The sequence below is a fragment of the Condylura cristata genome, unplaced genomic scaffold, assembly GCF_000260355.1.
Source record: "Condylura cristata isolate star-nosed mole 26May11 unplaced genomic scaffold, ConCri1.0 scaffold00029, whole genome shotgun sequence".
NCBI classification, from domain to species: domain Eukaryota; kingdom Metazoa; phylum Chordata; class Mammalia; order Eulipotyphla; family Talpidae; genus Condylura; species Condylura cristata.
This window is the reverse complement of record NW_004567130.1, coordinates 6,513,129-6,534,202: the sequence shown is the minus strand read 5'-3', so window position 1 is coordinate 6,534,202 and position 21,074 is coordinate 6,513,129. Positions and strand designations below refer to the sequence as shown.

Here is a 21,074-nt window from a genome sequence, read left to right as displayed (position 1 = left end):
GTGTGACTGAGCAGGGAGCCCGCCCAGAGGCCTCTGGGTTGCCTGGGCCCCGTCCAGCCTGTCCTTTCTCCCCAGGATCGAGCGATCCACAGACCAGGTCATCAAGCCTGTGAACCTGGAAGCTCTGTCCAAGTGGACCGGCCACATCCCCGGAGACGTGGTAAGGGACATGGCCCAGATCGCACCCATGCTGGCTCGACTCGGCTATGACCCCTATGCAAACCCACCCAACTATGGCAACCCTGACCCCATCGTCATCAACAACACACACCGGGTGAGTGAGTGCGTGCCCTCGCACGTGGAGGTGTGCTGAAGGTGGAGCCTCTGGCCACCTGAGGAAGCCCTAATCTCGTGGTTTGTTTGTGTATTATGGATATGGTGAATATTTGGCTGCTTGGATTCCCTTTTTTGCCTGGGCTGCAAGGAGGCTCAGAGCCAACTGGCTACCTGCCTCTCACATACCCTTTCCCCTGTTACCCATTTGTGTTTAAGCAGCATTTCAAGTCTTTTTTTGAGACTGAAATAATAATAAATAAATAAACTAGCAATTCCTTTATTGTCTCCATAAGTTTAAATGTTGATTTAGACAAATGTAAGCAGTTTAAATTCTTTCTGAAGGTCTCCTTAGCTAACGTGATCAAGGGAAATGACTTTGACAAGGTGTATTTGCAGCGTTGAAGTAGGCCAATCCCAGTCGTGGATAAAAGGGCTGGTGATGAGTTCCTTGTCTTATTTACACATGCTCTGAGCTTCCAGTTCACTCTGGGTGCTGAGTTCTGACTTAAAGGCGCTCCAGAGAGGCTCCAAATACTGGACACGGGACCCAGGTCTGCAGAAGGGCCTGCTTCCACCGGACATCACTAAGACACAGAGCCTTAATTGAAACTAAGTGCAGCACTTCTGAACACACACTGACTTCAGGGAGTAAACAGCTCTTGTATTGAATCACGAGGAAGTCATTCCTCTCAATCCTCCTGTAACTCAGTTAACTTAAGGAGAAAGATGCCACCCATTTGGTGCTGGCAAGGCTTTAACTCCTCTCCAGCACTTGCAGTCACTATTTTTTTTTTTTAATTTTAAGATTTATTTATTTATTTATGCATACAGGAGCTGGGGTGCAGGCTAGAGGTATGGGGGCGTGAGAGGACCCACCAAAACAGAGTGGGAGCAGAACAGGCAGGTCTGCTGAAATATACTGCTCAGGACAGCAGTGGGCAGGACAGGAGAGGTCTGCTGCATCTGCAGGTCAGCTCCCTGGTCGGGGATTGAACTCCTGCTGCAGTGGCTAGCAATAGCTTGATAGCATGTTCTTTAACTTCTGTGTTACTAGGGAGCCCTGTTTTGTTATTTTTTTTAAAGATTTATTTATTTATGCATACAGACCTGGGGTACAGGCCAGAGACGCAGGGGCAGTGAGAGGATTCACCAGAGATAGTGGGGAGTGGAACAGGCAGATGTACTGAAACACACTGCTGAGGGGAGCAGTGGGCGGGTCAGGAGAGGTCTGCCCACCATGTGGTCACCTCCGGGACGGGCTGGGATCAAACTCATGCAGAAGTGGCTTTAACCCGCTGCACCAACAGGGAGGGCCTAGGGAGACCTGATTTTACAAACATTTGTGATAATATTCAGCGACCCAATGTAGATGTCCAGACTGTATCCCATATGGATTCCCAGCCTGAATGTGGCTTTTTATTATTACCACAAATGTTTATTATTTATTTATTAATTTTTAGTAATATTTAAAAGTTAGAGTTAAGTGTTTGCATTTTATATGTATTATTTCATAATAAAAATTAATTAACTGGATTAAAACTGGATTAAAAAGAAGACAAGGTAAAGACCTTGAAATCCAGCCCCAGAGCTGCTCAGCAGGCCGAGACGAGAACCAGCGCTGCCTCGCTGGGTTCTCTGCCCCTTGTGTTCTCAGCCAGGTTCCAGAGCAGCTCTTCTGGAGTCCTTTTAACGGAGGACAACCCATCTGTGGGTCAGAAACTCCTAGAAAAAGGCCCGCTCTCTTATGCTGGGTAAATTAGAAAACATTCTGATGAACAATGATAGTTACCATCAGCTCTTCGAGCTCTTCCATTTGTGTGTTAGAAATGGCAGATGTGGGCCGCCCCTGGCGGCCTAGGCGTTAAGTCTGGTGCTGTCACCACGATGGCCTGAGTTTCATCCCAGCCAGGGAGCTGACCCATGTGGTGCAGCAGACCTCACCTGTCTCCCCCGCTGCTCCCCTCAGCAGTGGGTTTCAGTAGATTGCCTGTTCTGCTCCCCATTCTGTCTCTGCTGAATCCTCTCACTCCCAACACCTCTGCCTACACCCCAGTTCTTCTACACACACACAAGGAAAATGTGGTTCTTTTCCTCCAAAGAGCTTTCTTTCTTGCCTTGTACAAGTTTTGCTGCACAAGTGCCAGACCCCTAAACTGATGCCATTACTACTGAGAGAGGTTCCCTGTGGAAAGCAGTGTATGTGTGTGTGTGTTGTGTATGTGTCCTGCAAACCTGTGTCGCTGTAGCGGGCCCTGAGCTGCTGTACGGTACGCTCAGCGTTAGGCAGGACCCAGGGGCCAGTGGAGCTAGCGACCCACCGCTGCCCCCCACAGCCGCTAGCCTGTGTGAATATGAGGAGTCGGAACTGAGAACTCCACGTGTCAGATACACACACTGGATTTTGAAGTCCTAGTACCAAAAAGTATGTGACATTTCCCATTGATCATTTTTATATCGATTACATATTAAAGTGCTAATATTTTAGATCTGTCAGGTCAAACAAAGGACACTACAAATGTTCGCTTCACTTTACCTTTTTCTCAAACGTGGCTATTAAACGTTTCAAACTGTACAGTGGAATATCACAGTCTTGACATTCCTGGGTTTCCCCTCAGGCCTTTGCCCTAGCTGCGTCCTCTGCCAAGTGCTTTTCCTTTAGGTCTGGCTGATTGTCCTTGTCACTGAGGCCTCGCCTGGAGGCTGCCTGTTCAAGAGGCCCTTTTTTTTTTTTTTTAAGATTTATTTATTCATTCATACAGAGCTGGGGTACAAGCCAGAGATGCGGAAGGTGAGAGGATTCACCGGAGACAGAGTGGGGAGCAGAACAGGCAGATCAACGAAGTGCATTGCTGAGGGGAGCAGCGGGCGGGTCAGGAGAGGTCTGCCACGCCATGTGGTCACCTCCGGGGCAGGCGGGAATCGAACTCATGCTGAAGTGGCTTTAGCTTCTTAGTGCTGTGCTTTAACCCGCTGCGCCACCAGGGAGGGCCTCAAGAGGCCCTTTTGAGCAGCCACCAGAAAGAGTGGGCCCTTCTAACAGCCTTTGTTGTGCTCGCTTCACCCCACTTCCCGTGCTGGGTGGTGTGCTCCCAGCTGTGTTTATTGGTGCTTGTGCGTCACCTGCTCCCTTCTAGAATGGAAGCTCCAGGAGAACAGAAGCTTCAATTGCCTGTTTAAGGTTGTGCCCCCAGAGCTTAGAATAATGTGTGAAATTAAAGTAACTCAATACATGCTGGAGGGCTGGATGGTGGATGGAGGGAGGAGATGGGTGGATTGAAGGGAGGGAGGGTGGGTGGTGGCTGTGCTGGAGGGAACGGGGCAAATGAGGTGGATGGGACAGATGAAGTCGCTTCTGTGAGAGTGACACATTTGTTTTCTCTCTAGGTCTTGAAAGGAGACTATAAAACACCAGCCAATCTGAAAGGATATTTTCAGGTTAGTAGCCCCAGGGGCATTTCTGAGTTTGGTCTGTGCCTCTGCCACTATATAGCAAGATGCCCTTGAACACTTCACCTCTCTAATATGGATAATCATTCCCCCATCAGGAAAGTGGGTAGGGGTGGCGGTCCAGCGGGCCAGTGGCTATGGAAGTGTCTCCTCCAGCTGGGATCAAACTCCATCCCATTGTGGCCTGAGCGCCTCTGGGCTTGAAAGCAATCGGAGGGAGTCAGGAGGGCTTCCTGTCAGTCTTCCTGTCTCTGGCCCCCAAGTTTAGTGTTAAAGTGGCAAACATGACCCAGTGCAAAGTGGGGAAGACTTGTGTGTGAATGCTGATGACGTCCGATCCTGTACCCCCGTGCACACCCCAAACATTCTGGATGTGTCTGGGGTGTTGCCTGGGTCATGTCCAGAAGAACCATCCCTTGACTGACCTCAAAGCCATCCTTCCTTTGGTTAAGTGCTCTCTTTTAAGTGAAGGGGTGATGCTAAAATTAGTAGTCTGTTTTGCCTAGTCTAGGCTGCGTTTTATGTGATTTGGCTAATAAAGGGTGGGCCACCCTGTGCCAGTCCACAGTCATTAGCAAGTGTATGACATTTGATGCCAGGGGAGCATAGCTTTGGAGCATATCTCAGTTCTGGGAGGAAGAGTCAACGCCTCCTTTGGGAGTCAGAGCTCCATCTCCTGCCACCATGAACAAGTATTGCCAGAATTAATGAGTGCTGATTTATTATTTGTTTTAGCTAAGAAGATGACAGGAACAGTACAACCCATGGCAGTGAAAAGGAGGGGACCGGGCCTCCACCCAAAGCTCTTTGTATATTGTGCACGTCTCTCAGCCCGGCCCGCATTCTGCATTCTTGCAGTCATTGTATGTTGATTGTATGAGCTGCTGGGCTCTGCTCTCTTGATGTTCTTCCATCTTCAGGGTTCACCACTGCCATTCTGGATGGCTGTCTGGAATTCACTGGAATGCATTATGGCCCCTAGTTACTTCACTACTGTGCTAAGATTGCTGCCAATTTTTGCAACATCCCAAATGATGTCATGAGCTCATCCTGAGGCTGCTTTCTCCAGGGTTGGGAGGGCTTTATGGAGTCATCCCAGAGAATACATTGTTAAGGCATGGAATCAGTCGGGGGGAGGGCACAGATTTTTTTTTTTTTTAAGATTTGTTTATTTACGCATGCAAGAGCTGGGGTGCATGCCAAAGGTGGAGGTGTGAGAGGATTCACCAGAGAAAAAGAGTGGGGAGCAGAACAGATAGATCTACTGAAATCCACTGCTGAGGGGAGCAGAGGGTGGGACAGGAGAGTCGGCTGCGCCATGTGGGTCAGCTCCCTGACTGGGGATTGAACTCGTGCCGCAGTGGCTGCAGATAGCTTCTAGTGCTGCACTTTAACCCGTTAGACCACCAGGTAGGGCCCTAGTCCAGATATTTTTAAGACTCTTGAACTAAGGCTAAAATTATTTCATAGAAGAGGTAGAGCAGATTCCACCCCTGCTGTGTCTGCAGGTACCAGCCAGCAGGCCTGCGGCTGGCTTTCTGCGTGTGTGTGGGCAGGAGCATGAACCCCCAGCATGTGCCCTGTCATTGTAAGGACTCACCCTTGGGAGAGCTGGGGCAGATCTGACCTTCTGCTGTCCCTGCACTGTCCACTGTGAACATGACATCAGTCAGGATCTTTCAAAATTTGGGAACAATTAACCAAATGGTGCAGTCTTTGGACCACCTTGTAGCCACCCACATGGGAATTGTGAAACCCAAGAGATGGAAAACACATTCAGCAAGCAGCGCACAGAGCAGCTCACGGACTAGAAATGCAGCCAACACATAAACAGATACTCAGTCCTTAGGCTCCAGACACCCTCCCCACTAGTTCTTTGTCATTCTCTCTGCAGGAAATGCACTTTCTTGTTTGCAGCTTTATGTTTCGCCAGTGGGTGTTTTCTAACACCGATAATCAATTCTGAGCCTCCGGTCCCCAACTGGGTATTGAACAGCTCACGTCAGTGCTGACACTGGCTCGTGGAGTCAACATCAGACCCTCACCAGCTGAGGGTTCAGTCCACAAGACTGCCCCCCTCTTGTAATGGCAGCTGCCACCACTACCTTAACTTCTGCCTGACCAACTACACACTGCAGGGCCCAAGGTTCTCCCACCTTAAATTTGATCATTTGCTAAAATAGCTCATGAGAGTCAAAGAAACATCCTGAACTTTACCTCCTGATTGAAGGTTTGTTGTAAAGGCTCCAACTTGGGAACAGGCAAAGAGAAGGGATGTGGAGGCAAAGGGGTGGGGGCCAGGGGTGCAGTCGGCTTGTCTCTCGGAGGCTCCGTTTCCCCAGAACCTTGGTGTGGCCACTATCCAGAAGATTCTGGGCCTGTCATGTGGGCATTTTTACAGAGGTGTCATGAAGTGCATGTGGCTGATGAAATCACTGATCTGCGGCAGCTAGGCCCAATCTCTGGGCCTGCTCTCTCCCCCAGACTTTGGAGGCAGGACTGAAAGTTCTACCCCTTAATCATGCCTGCGTTTGCACCTGGCCAGCCGCCATCCTGAAGTTACTTTGGGACCCCAGTGAGCATCATCTCATGAACTATCATCACTCTGGGCTCCTGAGGGTTTTAGGAACTGCTACACTTTCCAGTGTGCCAGGAGCCAAGAACAAAAGCCAAATGTTTATTTTTAGTCTACTGCAGCTTCTTTTTTTTTTTTTAAGATTAATTTATTTTTGCATATAAGAACTGGGGTACAGACCAGAGGTGTGGGGGGTGAGCGGCTTCACCAGAGACAGAGTGGGGAGCAGAACAGGCAGATTGACAAAGCACACTGCTGAGGGGAGCAGCGGGTGGGTCAGGAGAGGTCTGCTGACCCATGTGGGTCAGCTCCCCGGCTGGGGATGGAACTGGTGCTGCATTGGCTGCGGACAGCTTCACAGTGCTGCGCTTTAACCCCTGCACCACCGGGGAGGACCCTCCCTGACAGCTTCTATGTCATGCCCTTGTAGTGACCTTTTCCGACCACCCTGTGTGACCCTGTCCTCGTTTGTCAGGCTGCTGTGTTGCCGGGACCAGGCCTTCCTTGTGTGTGTGTTAGTTGAACAGGCTCTGTCCCGGCTACCTGAGCCAAGGTCACATGCAGCGTCCCCAACACCGGGCACGTGGTAGGTGCACAGTGAGTATTCGATGAGTGAGTGCAGGCCTGACTTGGTGATAGTCTGGGCAGCCAGATGCTGGCTCCCTCTCCCTCGCAGGCTCTGAACACCTCCTCTGTGTTCTTTTCCTCCAGGTGAACCAGAACAGCACCTCCTCCCACCTAGGAAGCTCATGATTTCCAGGTAGGCATACAGACTGCCCCGGGGGCTCTGGCCACTTTGGGACCCACAGCCACTGTTCCAAAAGCTGTCCGTCCAGAGCCTTTGGGGAGGAGTGTCCACCAAGGTGGGCTGACCCAGTCCAATCCCAAGTTTCCATGGCAACCGGCTTAGAGCTATTTATAAAATCAAGGCTTAGTCTCCCCAGCTCTGGATCAGGGGTTGCAGCAGGGATCAACGCTGAGTGAACCAGAAAAAGATTTGTGTGATATTGGGGAGGGGGCAGGGAAGACCAGTGTGATGAGGGAATTCTAGAGCCATTTTTGCACAGAATGCTGCCTGCCAATCCAGCTTCTATAAACAGCATTAGGTTTGGTCCAAAGCAATTAATGTTCTAACAATAACCACAGCAGCTCTGGTCTAAGAATAACCCTCTCAGCTCTGGGCCAAGTGCTTCTCATGTGATGCCCATTAAACCTCCACAGCCCCCAGAGGCAGGTGACACAATTGGCCCATTTTATGGATGAGTAAATCACAGCCCACAAAGGGACGAGACAGCCCCAGGCCACACAGCCATCAAATGGGAGAATTCTCCCCAAAGTCATCTCCTCGGGAGTTAGTTTTTCATAAATGCTATTAAATGCCTGTTTATATGTCTTCATTTTGCTGAAAGTTTGGGAGTCAGGGTCTGAGCTGGGAAGTCAAAGGCTGGGAATGTACTGAGGGTTGAACGGGTCTCAGCCTCTGTTTTCCACATCTGTAAAATGGCAGTGCATCATGTCCGCTCAGGGGTGGCCGTGGGAGTCGGGGTCCGGGGCAGTGCTGGGCCCCCACTATGCGTGTGGCACTGGAGTTCAGGCTCCAGCGAGAGAGCTCACTTCCTTTTGCCACTTCAGGTCAGAAGTGTCTACTTCATAGATTGTAAAAGAGCGCCTAGCCTAGCGTCTATTTTTAGTCTCCTTATCATATTTTTAAATAATCTGCATGTTTCATAGTTTTGTCTTTAAATCCACTTTGCACCAACCTGCAAGGCTAAAACTGCTCAGCATCTGTTATCATCAGAGCTCCTACCTCGAGCGGTGCTAAAATCCCGGAGCGCTGCTGATTTCCAAAGAAAACAGACCTTGTCTCAAAAACAGTCTTTCTGCCCGTCATTTTCTAACTCTCTTCCCCTGGCTCTTCTGAACCTTCTTGTTGACAAAAGCCAGATATAGTCATCTCTTTACTGTGGAAGTGGGGATGCGCTTTAGCTAGTCCCTGGTCGAAGAGCTGGTCTTGAATCAATGCCAGCCCTTCCCTCACCTCCACAAGTTCACCGGCATTTATCACATCATCACTGCCATTTGCTCTTCATAAATACGAAAAGTTGAGGTCAGGGGGATTCAGGTTGAGATGTGGAGGAGAAGCCAAGAGATGGTTTTAAATTTAGATTCCCTCTGACCATCTGGGCCATGTATCGCCAACTTTCCTGGCTTACGCGAATGCACAGACCATCCGTTCAGCAGTCACACTTGCAAATAGCCGGCCTCTATTTCAGAATGGTTCCTCTGGGCCTCACACTGTTTTCTCTCCTTTCAGATCTCTGCAAGTGGCTTTGTTGCCAAGAAGAGAAGAGACTGCATTCGAGTGGAAATCGGACCTCTAATCCAAGCATATTGCTTGCTATTAATCGCCCAAACAGGACTGCTAATGAGGGATGTATTTGCATATGTTTGCAAAAGCTGAATCATCAAAAACTGACCTTGAACACTCTGTCCTTGGACACTCTGGGGTACAGAAGGGAGAGTGTGGAAGCAGTCTGGCTTTTGAAACTTAGGCATTTTGTATTTTTCCCCTGGAGAACTTTTTTTTAAGAAATGGCTTTGCCATTCTCCTTCATTTGCAGGACTGTCTGGTGGCTTTGCTGCTGGGACAAGGCCCATACCTGTGCCTCTCCTGTTGACCCTTACTTTTGAATTCAAAGAAATCTATTTAAGAATTTAATATATGAGGCTTTCTTTGATTCTTCCTCAGTTCTACTCCGTTTCACAGGAAAAAAAAATTTGAATAAAGTAAAAAGGGGCTCATTTGTCTGTGCCTTACTTTACAGAGTGATAGATTGTTTTTTCTACATTTAGTCAGGTGGACTGAGGACACCAAGACTAGAGAACAGGTCCATGCCAGGCCCAGCTGGACTCGGTGTCAGGGTCCCTACGGCTGCCCTCTGCCATTTGCTAGAGGGCCTCACAAAACTCAGAGCCCATTGGACTCAGGTCAGGGCTTGACAGATGATATGTCTGGATTCAAACCAGTACAGAGAAAGGGTGTCAGAGACAGAGTCCAGGAGCGAGCTCGCAGTCATCGCCCCCAGTGGAGTCTGACACACGCCCAAACAATCAGGCACAGCAACAGGTACGGGATATCCCAGCCAGGGAAGCTCACCTGAGCCATTGGGTCTAGCAGAAGCTGTGGCCATCAGTCACCTACTGCTTGGGGCATGCCCATTGCCGAATTCAATGCTCAGTCTCCAGCTCTGTCAGCGGTCAAATTGGACAGTGTGATCCGAGACACCCCCCATCGCACAAGTTACATGGTGAGCTAAGGCATCTGGCCTGGGGTGGCCCAGGGTCCCAGGAACACGAAGACACTCCTGTTGCACTGGACTATAGTGATGACACATAGGTGAATTGGTGGTGGGACGTCCGGAGGATTTCAACTGAGATGGAAAAAGGCACAAAATGAAGAATGATGTAAAAATAAATTTAAAAATTGTTTTTAGGTGCTTATGATCCTTTTAAATATATATATATATATATATATTTACATTAGAGATCCCTCTAATCCATGTTGCTGCAAAAGGCATGAGTTTATCTTTTTTGATCGCTAAATAATATTCTATTGTGTATATAAACCACATATTTTTAATCCAGTCATCTACTTTTGGGTATTTGGGTTGATTTTATGAGGCGCTCCCAGCTCCCAGGGCCTTAGAGGTCATCTCCCAGGAGCTGGTCTAGAACTTCCTTTGGAATGATCAGGGTCAAACATCCTAAATCTGCTGAGTTCACCCTTCATGCACAACAGGATTTCATGGGTGGGAAGAACAAGGGCTTTCAAACTTGGAGATGGTGTCAGTGACTATCATCTAAGTAGGTCACTGCCCACAGCACTCTGTTCCTGCCATTAGACTGACGGTAATTGATAATCACTCTATTATTGCTTTACCTGCTTCTGTCTGCCTCATTTGCTAAACCAAGCGCTCCATGAGGGTAATGTGTGTGTCTGTCTGGTCTCCACCATTTCTGGTCTCCACCACTGCCCTTCAGAGAAGTAATATTTGACTCCACATTTTAAGAAATGAAACTGGTTACAAAAAATTCATGAAGGCCCTTCCTGGTGGTGCAGCAGCTTAAAGCACAACACTATGAAGTTATCTGCAGCCACTATAGCATGAGTTTGATCCCTGGCCAGGGAGGTGACCCACATGGTGCAGCAGACCTCTCCTGTCTTGCCCACTGCCCCCATCAGCAATGTATTTCAGTCACTCTGTCTATTTTGCTCCCCACTCTGTCTCTGGTGAATCTTTTCCCCGCCCCCCACCATACCCCACTTCTTGTATGCATAAATAAATCTTCTTAAAAATTCATGAGAAACAACATATTAAAACTATAAACAAAGGATCATTTTATTGCCGAATTCTCCTTTGCCACCAGCTCAAATGTGACTTGACACACTGTCTATGTATCCTGTCTTTGTAAAATGTTGATATTTGGTTCGTGATGAATTTTTTGGCATTAAATTTTTGCTGGCATTCTCAAACTCGCTGCCCTTTCAGGGAAGCTCTCCCTATTCCTTAGCCTACTTACTCCTCACCCTAACCCAGGACTTTTAGCCTGAACCTACATTCTTGCCCTTCCTAGGGCTATGCCCAGCCTCCCAAGCCATGGGTTCCTTGTGCGTGCATTTATTTTGATTTTTATAAATATTGCATCCAAGTATCATTTACCTTGAATCTGGGACTTCTGGGCCCTGTGCAGGCCTGCTAAATTACTAAATCCCCAGATGCTGAGGGATTAAAGTTTTGCCCACGCCCTTTGCCTTATATCCCATAATGGTGAGGCTCTGGGAAGGTGTGGCAGCCAGAAGCTGTTGCCATTTTGCATCAGGAACTTGATGAGGGACACAACAGTTGTGGAGCAGATTTGCATGGCAAGGCTCTGCAAAGTTCTTGTGCCATTCTGAAAGCATCCAGTCTGGTAAAAGCTGATTATGTGACAATGGTATGAGGAATAAGGTCCAGAAGTCGGGATTGGAATGGAGGCCAAACGTTTATGATGAGCAGAGAAGGGGACATTGTGACCATACCTCAAGAGACATTTGCATCAACAAGGTATTTGATGTTACCCCTGGATCCCCATGGAGATAGTAGGTCAACAGTGGCCTAGGCATCCCCAGGCTGCCTCATGATACGAGCAATACCCCATAGGTAGTCATGGAATGTTCTGCTGGGATTTGCAGAGAGCAAATAGGTCACAGTTGCCCTTAGGTGGCCAGCCAGTAGCCTGCTCCTGGGACCCCACAGGAAGGCAGAGACTCATTGATTTTGGGTGTGGGTTTTTGGAGTCAGGCTGACAGCAGCTATGTGTATCTGGAGCTCTCACTTGTTTATCCATAAAATGGATGCTAAAGCTTCTGGAGTTCCTGGGAGGGCTGGTGCAGCCCATGTGAGCAGTGGCAACTGGCGTGTGCGGGGCCCCCAGCGAGCGGCAGCTCTTGGCCCCTTGTCCTGAGACTGCCATGGGACAGTCGACTTTGGAGGGTTCTTGACCCTGGCTGTTCACTCACCCATCATATATCCTTGTTTACTGTACCAAGTGTGGTTCCATTCCTCGAGACCTATGGGTAGATATGGATCTCCTCCCCCGAAAGATCTGTTTGGTTCCAGGCGTTCACACCTCTTACAGGAAGCCCATTCATGAACACTCTAGTCATGGAACAGATTATACTCTGGCCTGAGCCCCCACTGGGGTTGGGTCTTACCCCTCATAATTTACTCCAGTGTCATTGTCCCAGCTTAGAGCTGGGGAAAAAAGTGGACTCAGAATAGCACACGGCTGCGTTTTAAAAGACCAATCCAAAGTCTCTGCAGTCAGAATACAAAAGGCCAGAACACACCAGCCCCTGGTGTCCAGCTTTTTCTGTTGCATTTCCTCCCAACACCTGCCTTTCTCCTGCAGGTACTGCTGCCATGTACATGGAGCATATTCTTCAAGACCTTTCCCATACATTTGCATGCACAAAAAGAGTTAGGTGTAAATATAAACCTAACGATGCATTGAAATGATCACCCTGCACGTGTCCTTCTAAAATCTATTTTAGCAAGTTGTGCTGAGGGGTTTTGCCGTGGGAACGTACAGCTCTAAGACTGTCTCTTCAAAGAGCTGCCTGTGTCCCAGGGCGGACCAAGTCTGTGAGAGTCCGCTTCCCTTGGTCCCTGGGCTCTCCCCGGGTTGCTGCAGTAGCAGCAGCACCCACGGGCTGTCGTGTGGCTTGCCTAAAAGCTTTCTGCCCTGACAGAAGTGGGGCGAAAGGTGTATATAACTACTTAAATCGATGCCAGCCATGTACCAGTTTGGGCAGCGAGGTGAACTCCCTGTGACACAGCTTTTCTAGCGGCGCCTGGGAGCAGAGTTGCCCACTACATGTGCCCTGGCTTGTCCCTGCCCAGCTGGGCCATGTGCCGTGACTCTTCCGGCTCTCAGTGGGCCCTATAGAGAAACTGATCCCCTGCAGTGGTGCGTTACTAGGTGTGGCTGGCTGCCGAGGGGTCAGCTAGGCCTGGTGCCCAGCGGTTACAGGGCAACCCCAATGCGAAGTGGTGGCTTGACGGTGGGTCCTCACCCACATGCTTGAAAGGGACTTATTATGAGACTCAACTCAGGCACACCCAAAAAAGGTGAAAAAAGGGTTTATTGGCACTCCCTGGGGGCACATCAGGTTAAAGCACAGCACTGCAAGCTGGCTGTAGCCACTTGCGTGCAAGTTCGATCCCCGGCCCCGATGTGACCCATATGGCGCGGCAGACCTCTCCTGACATGTCCACTGCTCCCCTCAGCAGTGTACTTCCTCAATCTGCCTGTTCTGGTCCCCGCTCTGTCTCTAGTGAACCCTCTCACCCCCCTGCACCTCTGGCCTGTACCCTAGTTCTGTATGAATAAATAAGTCTTTAAAATTTAAAGAAAAGGGCCCTCCCTGGTGGCGCAGCGGGTTAAAGCACAGCACTGAGAATTTGAAGCCACTTCCGTATGAGTTCGATTCCCGCCTGCCGCCTGCCCCGGAGGAGACCACATGGCGAGCCAGACCTCTCCTGACCCGCCCGCTGCTCCCCTCAGCAGTGTACTTCGTCGATCTGCCTGTTCTGCTCCCCACTCTGTCTCTGGTGAAGCCTCTCACCGCCCCTGAGCCTCTGGCCTGTACCCCAGTTCTGTATGAATAAATAAATCTTTAAAAAAAAAATTAAAGAAAAGAATTTATTTACAACAAAGAAAATGAGAATGAGAAAGATAAGTTACTTGTTCTGCTGGGCTGGGACCACAATAGCGTGCTGAAAGCCTGTGCGAAACCAAAGCACCCCCTGCTCCAGGTCCACATATCTGGTTACAGCCCAAGCCTGGCTTCTTAATTCCACCCTCAGTTCCCAGCATCCTCCCTACGGTGGTGATGACCCTATGGGATTTTAGTTTTTGGTGTGTTGGATCTCTGGTCTGGGGTGAAGGTGGAGTCCATAAAACCTGTTTGTGGAGGTTAGTGAGGACATCCTTTCCCCCCAACAGAGGCAGAGCTGGGGCCACACACTGGCTCACCTCCTTACCCAGCGTGGTCGTGAGCAGGTCACTGGCTTTGTCTGTGCCTCAGTTTCCCCATCTGTAAAGGGCAGGTAAAAGGATGAGAACAGTACGGATTTCATACAGGGCTTCAGACGAGTCAATGACACAAGCGAGCCAGTGATCCAGGTTAGTGGAGCTAAGGAAGGAAGGCATAACACCCTCTGGTGAAGGCTTAGCAGGCGGCGGCTGTACTGATAATTATTCTAAAGTCAAAGACGGGCACCGTACCATCTCATGGACTGCATTTGTCTAACTGGTAACGCCCCAGTTGTAGCAAAGGTCTGCTGTTGTGGGAACCTTCTGTGCATGTCCCTGATGGACTAAACCCAGGTCTCCACCCTCATTAACATATCCGCCAACCTGGCTGGGCCTTCGGATCCTCAAGGGCTAGGCAATTTTCCATTAATACAATCTTAGGTCTACCCAGTGGGTGACGCCCGCCCTTCCCTCCAGGGTGGTTGGTGGGCTCAGAACGCAGGCCCGCAGCTCCACTCTCGCTGTGCCACTTGCCCACTGCTGCAAAGGCATCTACCGCTAAATCGCTCAATTCTGGGTGCTAACTAGATAGAGCTGGGTGGTCTTCAGAGTCAGATGGTGGCTGGGGCTTCCGGCACCTGAAGGCTATTTCATTCACATGTCTGGTACCTGGGCTGGGCTGCTTGGAGCATCTGGAAGCTTTCACTGGACAGGTCTATAGGTAGCCTCTCCTTAGGATTAGTCTTGAGGCCAGGAATGGTGCTCTGTACAAATGGAGCCATTCCTGTCCCCCAAACCCCAAATCTGGGCCTGGAACCAGGAGAAACTCTTATTCCCATCCTCACTCTGTTTTAAAGAATTACCTTCAGGGGCCCTCCCTGGTGGCACAACGGGTTAGGTCGCAGCACTGCAAGCTGGCCACAGCCGCTTCAGTGCCAGCTCGATCCCCAGCCCCAGAGCTGACCCACACGGCAGCAGACCTCTCCTGACTCTCCCGCTGCTCCCCTCAGCAGTGTGCATTGTCCATCTGCCTGTTCTGCTCCCCACTGACTCTGGTGAATCCTCTCACTACCCCTGCACCTCGGGCCTGTACTCCAGCTCTACATGTATAAATAAATCTCTAAAAAGGAAGAAAGGCATACCTTCAGGATAATGAGGATCCTACCCCTTCAGGTGAAGTCAGAGCTCTGTCTGCCACCAGGGTGTGCTCTTGACCAAGTGGCCTTCTGCCAAGTGAAGTCCTTTCACAAGCTAGAGTAATTCTGCTCTGACCTTGTTTCCATGGTAACAGTTGGCATTTTAAATGAGTTGGTGAATAATTTTTTAAAAAATAATGGTAGATACCTATGAAATTGCAAATGTAGCACAAGAAGCCATGTGTATCCTTCGTGCAGCTTCTCCCAGGGCTGACATTCAAATGATGTTAGTCTAGTTAATCTCTAATTATAGATCTAACTATAGATCTTACTCAGTTTTTAGTATTGTTTGCATGAATTCATGTGTGTGTGGAGGGGGTTCCTTTGTGGCAGGAACTTCTGCGTTACCATGGGCTCACAAAACGACATATAAAAGCTCAATCTATAAAAGACATAAAAATGACTTGCTGAGGACACCATCCCTCTCCCAAGTTCCAGCTACTTTTTCTGTGAAGTACTTTATCCTGCTTATATTATGCATTTATGCACCTGGTAATTTAATTCATTTTGGTTTTACTAGACTGAAAACTAGGCGTACAAGAACCGTTATTTTTATTGTATTTAAAAAAGATTTATTTATGTATGCACGCAAGAACTGGGGTATAAGCCAGAGGTGGGGGTGGGAGTGAGAGGATTCACAGACTGGGGAGCAGAACAGGCAGATGTACTGAAATACACTGCTGAAGGGAGCAGCTGGCAGGACAGGAGGTCTGCTGTGCCATGTGGGTCAGCTCCCTGGCTGGGAATCAAACCCTTGCTACAGCAGCTAGCAATAGCTTGATAGTGCTGCATCTTTAACCCCTGTGCCCAAGAGGAGGGCACAGAGAGGCCCAAGGGCACAGGGAGGCCCAAGAGCCATTATTTTTAATTGCTCAGCATTAATTCCATAGCATGTGTAATAGCTATGTATAACCCATAGCATGGGTTGTTGCAACCCCAATGATCCTTGCCTCCTGATAGTCACACCCACCCCTGTGTCTGTTTTCCCTTTCCATACCTAGAGCGATAGGGCTCAGATTAATACAGGACATATGGTTAAGTCTGAATTTCAAAGAAGACAATGATAAGTAATTTAGTGTGTTGTAATATTTTGTGGGCCCTATGTATGCTAAAGGCTTATTCATTGTTGTATCTGAAAGTTGTATTTGGAGACATACTGTATTTTAATCTGTTGAATCTGGAAACTCTAATGAAGGCTGACCATGTAATCACTAACAAATGACAGTGTGGTACTTCTGCCACCTGGTAGACAAAGCCCTGCAGCCTGCCGTCTCTTGGCTCTTCTCTGTCACCAGCATACTCGGCAACTCTATTCAGAGGCTCCATTGGCAGGGACAGGAAGCCTCCTGCCTACAGCCAGCACCAGCTATCAACCATGTGACACCTCTGGAAACGGATCACCCAACCCCAGTCAAGCCTGCAGGTGGGTGCAATCCCAACTGACCTCTTAACTGCAATGCCAAGAGACACCCCGATTCAGAACCACCCAACCTAGCCACTCTTCAATTCCTACCTAAGACATTGTCTGAGCTGGTGTTCACTGTCATTTCAAGCCACTATGTTGGGAGGTATTTGTTACTCTGTAATAATAGACAATAGCTAGGAGGTCACTAAACATTTGTTAACGATTAAGTGAACAAATGAATGGTGATGACTGCAGGTCCTCACTCTACCTGTGCTTTTGAGACTGCCTTAAACCCATGGACACTCATGTCCCAGCTTTCTATAAAGGGACAGAGTCTTGACAAATTCTTTAAAGGCAAGTAGGGTGGAGACCATCTGTAACAAACATTAAAGGGAAACCAAATGTGCTAATTTCAGCTGATCTTGACTTTCAATTCTGCCAAGTTGAGGACATGATCTATATTTTTGTGATGAATTTCTAAATAAGACTGAGCCATGTGCAACTGAATAATGTCACTGTCCTAGAAAAGGTACTTGTGCTAGACTTTAAATATATCAGCTTTGAAATGTCACTTACAGATTGTTTCTATGGTATCAACCTATTTAAAGTTGTAACTGAGCAAGGAATTTTTTCTCCCAAATCTTTTGAAAATGTATGACACAGGCTATGTTGGGGCAGGGGGAAAGGGCAAGAGAAGCGTGGATACAGGTGCGGTACCTCAGAAGGTTAAGGAATCAAAGCGATGATGTTTGTCTTTGTGACCCCGAGCAGACAGGACTCACTCTGTAAGTATTAGCTCAAATAACTGGACAGAGAAGGTGTGGGAGCCCAGGCACAGTAGAACAGAGGAAGCAGAGGCCTAGAATTCCGAACTCTGGCATTCTGAGTCTGGCTTTGTCCATAAACTCGCTGCGTTGCCCTGGTCACACCTCGGTAGTATAGCCTCGTCACTGCCTCATCTGTGCAAATGAAGGGGTGGATGGATGGGTGGCCCGGCCTCGCCAGGCGCCTGCTCAGTGGTTGCCTGGCAACCCTTTCTGGGTTCCACATCTGAGCACCTCATTGGGAATCTAGACACGGGCCTGTATGCCCCTGAGTCCCAGAGCAAGGGTTTTTCTAGGCAGTGATTGAAGACCAGGCAGGGTGTGTGATCCTGAATATAAACCGCTGCTCACTTCTTTCCTTGCTTTTCCTCAGGCTCAGCATTTGCACCCAGAAGTCCTGGAAACTACTAATCTATGGGGATGAAACTGCAAACTTCAACTTCCATGTGAAGAATGAGAGTGCTCCTTTAATTTAAAATGTTTTAAGTATTACAGAAAACATTTTTCTTTTGAGGTTAAGTTGTGGACTTGATACCTTACCACCACCACCACCCTCAATACTTTAATATTTCAACAAACAAATAAACAAACATCGAAAACGTTCTCCAATGTAATCACAGGACAACACTTAAAATAAGGAAATTAAGATGAACTCATCACCACCATGAAAACCTCACTGTTTAGATTTGCCAGTTTTCCCACAACTTCCTTTGTAGCAGAAATTCCAGTGTGGGTTGCATTTAATTGTCGAGTCGCTTTAGTCTCCTTGAGTCTGGAACTGTTCCAGGGTCTTTATTTGACCTCCATGACCAAAGCATTTTTGAAGATTACAGGTCAGTTGTAAAATAGCCACTATTTGGGTTTGTTTAGTGTATCCCAGTGAGTTGACTCAGGGTATGTATCTTTGGCAGGAATGTCACAGCTGTGACTTCAGAACAATCACTTCAAGCAGTCCATGATTTCAGTTTTTCCCATTCTTGAGGGTGTCCAGTCTGATCGCTGGATCAGAGACTTGCTCTTAATGACCCCACAACAATCCACAAAGTTTCCTTCTCTAGAGGCCATGTGGTGGGGTTCTCTGGTGAAGTAAATCCACTCAACATCAAAGTAACTGCAGCTCTATAAAGTTTTCATGTAAAGTTACAGAAAGAGCTATTGAGAAGCCAAGTTGGCTTTGAGCTGTAACAACTGCATGTTTGTCTTTGTGTGTCAAGAACAGTGATATCACATGTCACATGAAGGACTAAGTCTAACCATGGTTAGTATCTAATGGCTTCATGGAAGTTCTCATTTAATAACAACCAGGGGAAGTTGGCTACAAACTATTTCACTGCAGTGCTCTTTGAATGCCCCAACTGCCTCCTGGATCTTTTCAACATGGGTGTGGAGGGGGGGAGGTGAGGGGGGGATAGAGAGAACACATGCAAGCTTCAGAGCTAATGCACCCACAGTACCTACTCTGTACTAGGTACAGTTTTAATTACTTTCTTATTTTTATGTCATTGGATCTTCAACCACTTTGCATAAAGTGTCACGATGTGTAGAGCGATATACGGCTTGAACAGATGCCCAGTTAATAAATGGCATAACTGAGGTCGAAACTCAGGGTCTGAGAGCCAACGGAGCCCAGAACCTGTGCAGGATCTCCTGTGAGGGGCGGTGGCTGTTTTGTTCCCTTGAGCTTGGCAAAGTACAAAGACTCAGTAAATTTTTATTAGATCAGTGAATGAATACATTTATTTACCAACCTGTTGAAAAAAAAGATGAAGACTTCCAGGAGAAAATATACAGGAATTTCTAGAGTTTGCCTACTTAATTTTTCATTTCCTCAAACTCCTATAGAAGGCAACTGCTCTGTGCCCATAGTGGTTTTTAAACTGAAGGAACCTACAGATACAAGAGATGGGTGTGATCTTCATTATTTCCATGGAATGGTGTGTCACACTGTCCCTGACAACTATGTCATGAGCTAGTTCTATTATCTCCATGTTACAGATCTGGAATTGGGCAAAACAGTCTCTGGGGGCCGAGGAGGCTTGGCGACATTCACACCCCCAATCACAAGTGGAGCGGCGTTTATAAGTCCGCGCCGCAACGAGCCGACTTGCCTGGGCATTACCGCCACCCTTCTCCGCATCATTCCCGGCCCTGAAAATAACGTCTCTTTCCTAGTATCCACCACGTCAGCTAGCCCGTCTAGAGCCAAAGCCACTCTAGGGCTCTGTCTTTGCCATGGCAACCAGCGCGCCATTTCCGCTGTGGAAAACGTCATTTCCGGAGCGTCGGTTCCGACACATCCGGGTTCCGGCCGCTGGAGCGGCGCGCTTCTCGCTTCGGGTAGGATCTTGGCTTTGTACCCTGGACGCGGGAGAGGTGAGCGGGGCCTGGAACGGGGAAGGGACGAGAGCGTCCGCCTCAGTAGTAGTGGGAGCGAGGGCCGAGGGAGGGGGCTCGCCGGGGCGGCGTTCCGTCTTGCCGGCAGCCCTGCCCGGCCGGGGAAGGGGTGAAGCCGCTCCAGGCTCCTCGGGAGTCTGGGCCTGTGCGGCCCGGAAGAGCCTCCGCAGGTGACCAGCACACAGCAGGTAAGGGAGCCTCAGCCCGAACCTCAGGCCTCCTGGGGTTTCAAGCCCTGCCAGCCGTAGAACTTAGGGCAAGTTGTTTAACTTCTCCTGAGTCTCAGTTTTCTTCCCGGAACGTTAGAAACTGTTAGAAATGTCTTGCTGATTTAGCGATCAGCCAGAAAATTCCAGCAAGCACTTGGCACCCACTGACGGTTTTGATGCCAATCCTGTTATTACCTTTGTTCAGTGCTCAAGCAGGCAGGTAAGGTTGCCTCCCGTGGAGCTGGGACTCCCCACCTCCTCGGTGAGCAGCTTCCTTTCCACTCCTGGGTGAGACTGGGACCAGCTGAATCCAGGAGTAGACGAGGCGGAGAGAAATTCCTGAGGAAACTGACCAAACGCAGTAGAAATTGTAGCTGGAACAACCAGTAGGTAAGAGTCCGTCCGTGCCCCGGAAAGAGGCAGTTCCTCTGCCTGCCTGTGACTATGCAGGTATCTTTCTCTTTGTTTCTAATAAACGTACTTTTAAAATGTACGTAGAAAAATCCATCCCTGTCATATAATGAATGTCACGCCATACCAAGCACTTCAGGTGCATTTAATACTCATCCATGCCAAGTACCTAGAAGAGTTGGGATTCGATCTTAGGCTTTGATTTTCAGCACCTGATTTTACAATCACTTTGCTGTGCTCCCTCTGTAATCTGATAGTAGTGATGAGAAAAGACACTTGAATCTCACCACGTAGCTAACAAGGTTGAATTCTGTAGATGCCGGTTACAGTTGTGCTTATAATTACTGCTGCTTTCCAGCTTATTGGAGGAAGTTTGTGTTTGGGAGGAAAAGTAGGTTGGAGAGTCTCATGAAGTAATGTATTTCAGAAAGCACATTCTAAAACATGATTTCTGGTAACTGCAAAGGGTTCAGATAAAACTCTCAATAATAGGCAGAAATCTGAAGTCCAGGGTGATGTCACCCCAGTTTTTGAAGCAGTAATGTTTAGAACAATGTGAGTGTTATTATGCTGTTTGTGTACACGTGGTGTGTGTGGTCTTTTAGACCTAGACCAGGACAAGGAAATCCATGCTTGCTAACTGTTGGGTCTGATCTTTTCTCCACCTGCTTTAGCACTGGTTGTTCACTAATATATATATATATATATATATATGTATATATATATATATATGTATATATATATATATGTATATATATA

General features: G+C 48.3%; 2 protein-coding genes across 3 annotated transcripts in view; both read left to right on the top strand.

Moving 5' to 3' along the window:
- Positions 1 to 9,121, top strand: part of TPST2 (tyrosylprotein sulfotransferase 2) — a 34,291-nt gene extending 25,170 nt beyond the window's left edge. The window contains exons 4-7 of the mRNA XM_004690858.2: positions 76 to 274; positions 3,661 to 3,711; positions 7,010 to 7,058; positions 8,613 to 9,121. Coding sequence (XP_004690915.2) covers positions 76 to 274; positions 3,661 to 3,711; positions 7,010 to 7,051 — 292 coding nt within the window. The 3' untranslated portion in view covers positions 7,052 to 7,058; positions 8,613 to 9,121. The remainder of the gene's footprint in view (positions 1 to 75; positions 275 to 3,660; positions 3,712 to 7,009; positions 7,059 to 8,612) is intronic.
- A 10,486-nt stretch (positions 9,122 to 19,607) lies between these two features.
- The window catches only part of TFIP11 (tuftelin interacting protein 11), a 14,238-nt gene continuing 12,771 nt past the window's right edge, over positions 19,608 to 21,074 (top strand). Inside the window, exon 1 of one of the 2 annotated variants that reach the window (XM_004690857.2) lies at positions 19,608 to 19,674. The gene's annotated coding sequence lies outside the window, so the exon portion shown is untranslated. Of the gene's footprint in view, positions 19,675 to 19,694; positions 19,884 to 21,074 lie in introns of those variants that run through there. The other variant, XM_012731099.1, reaches the window with a different exon arrangement.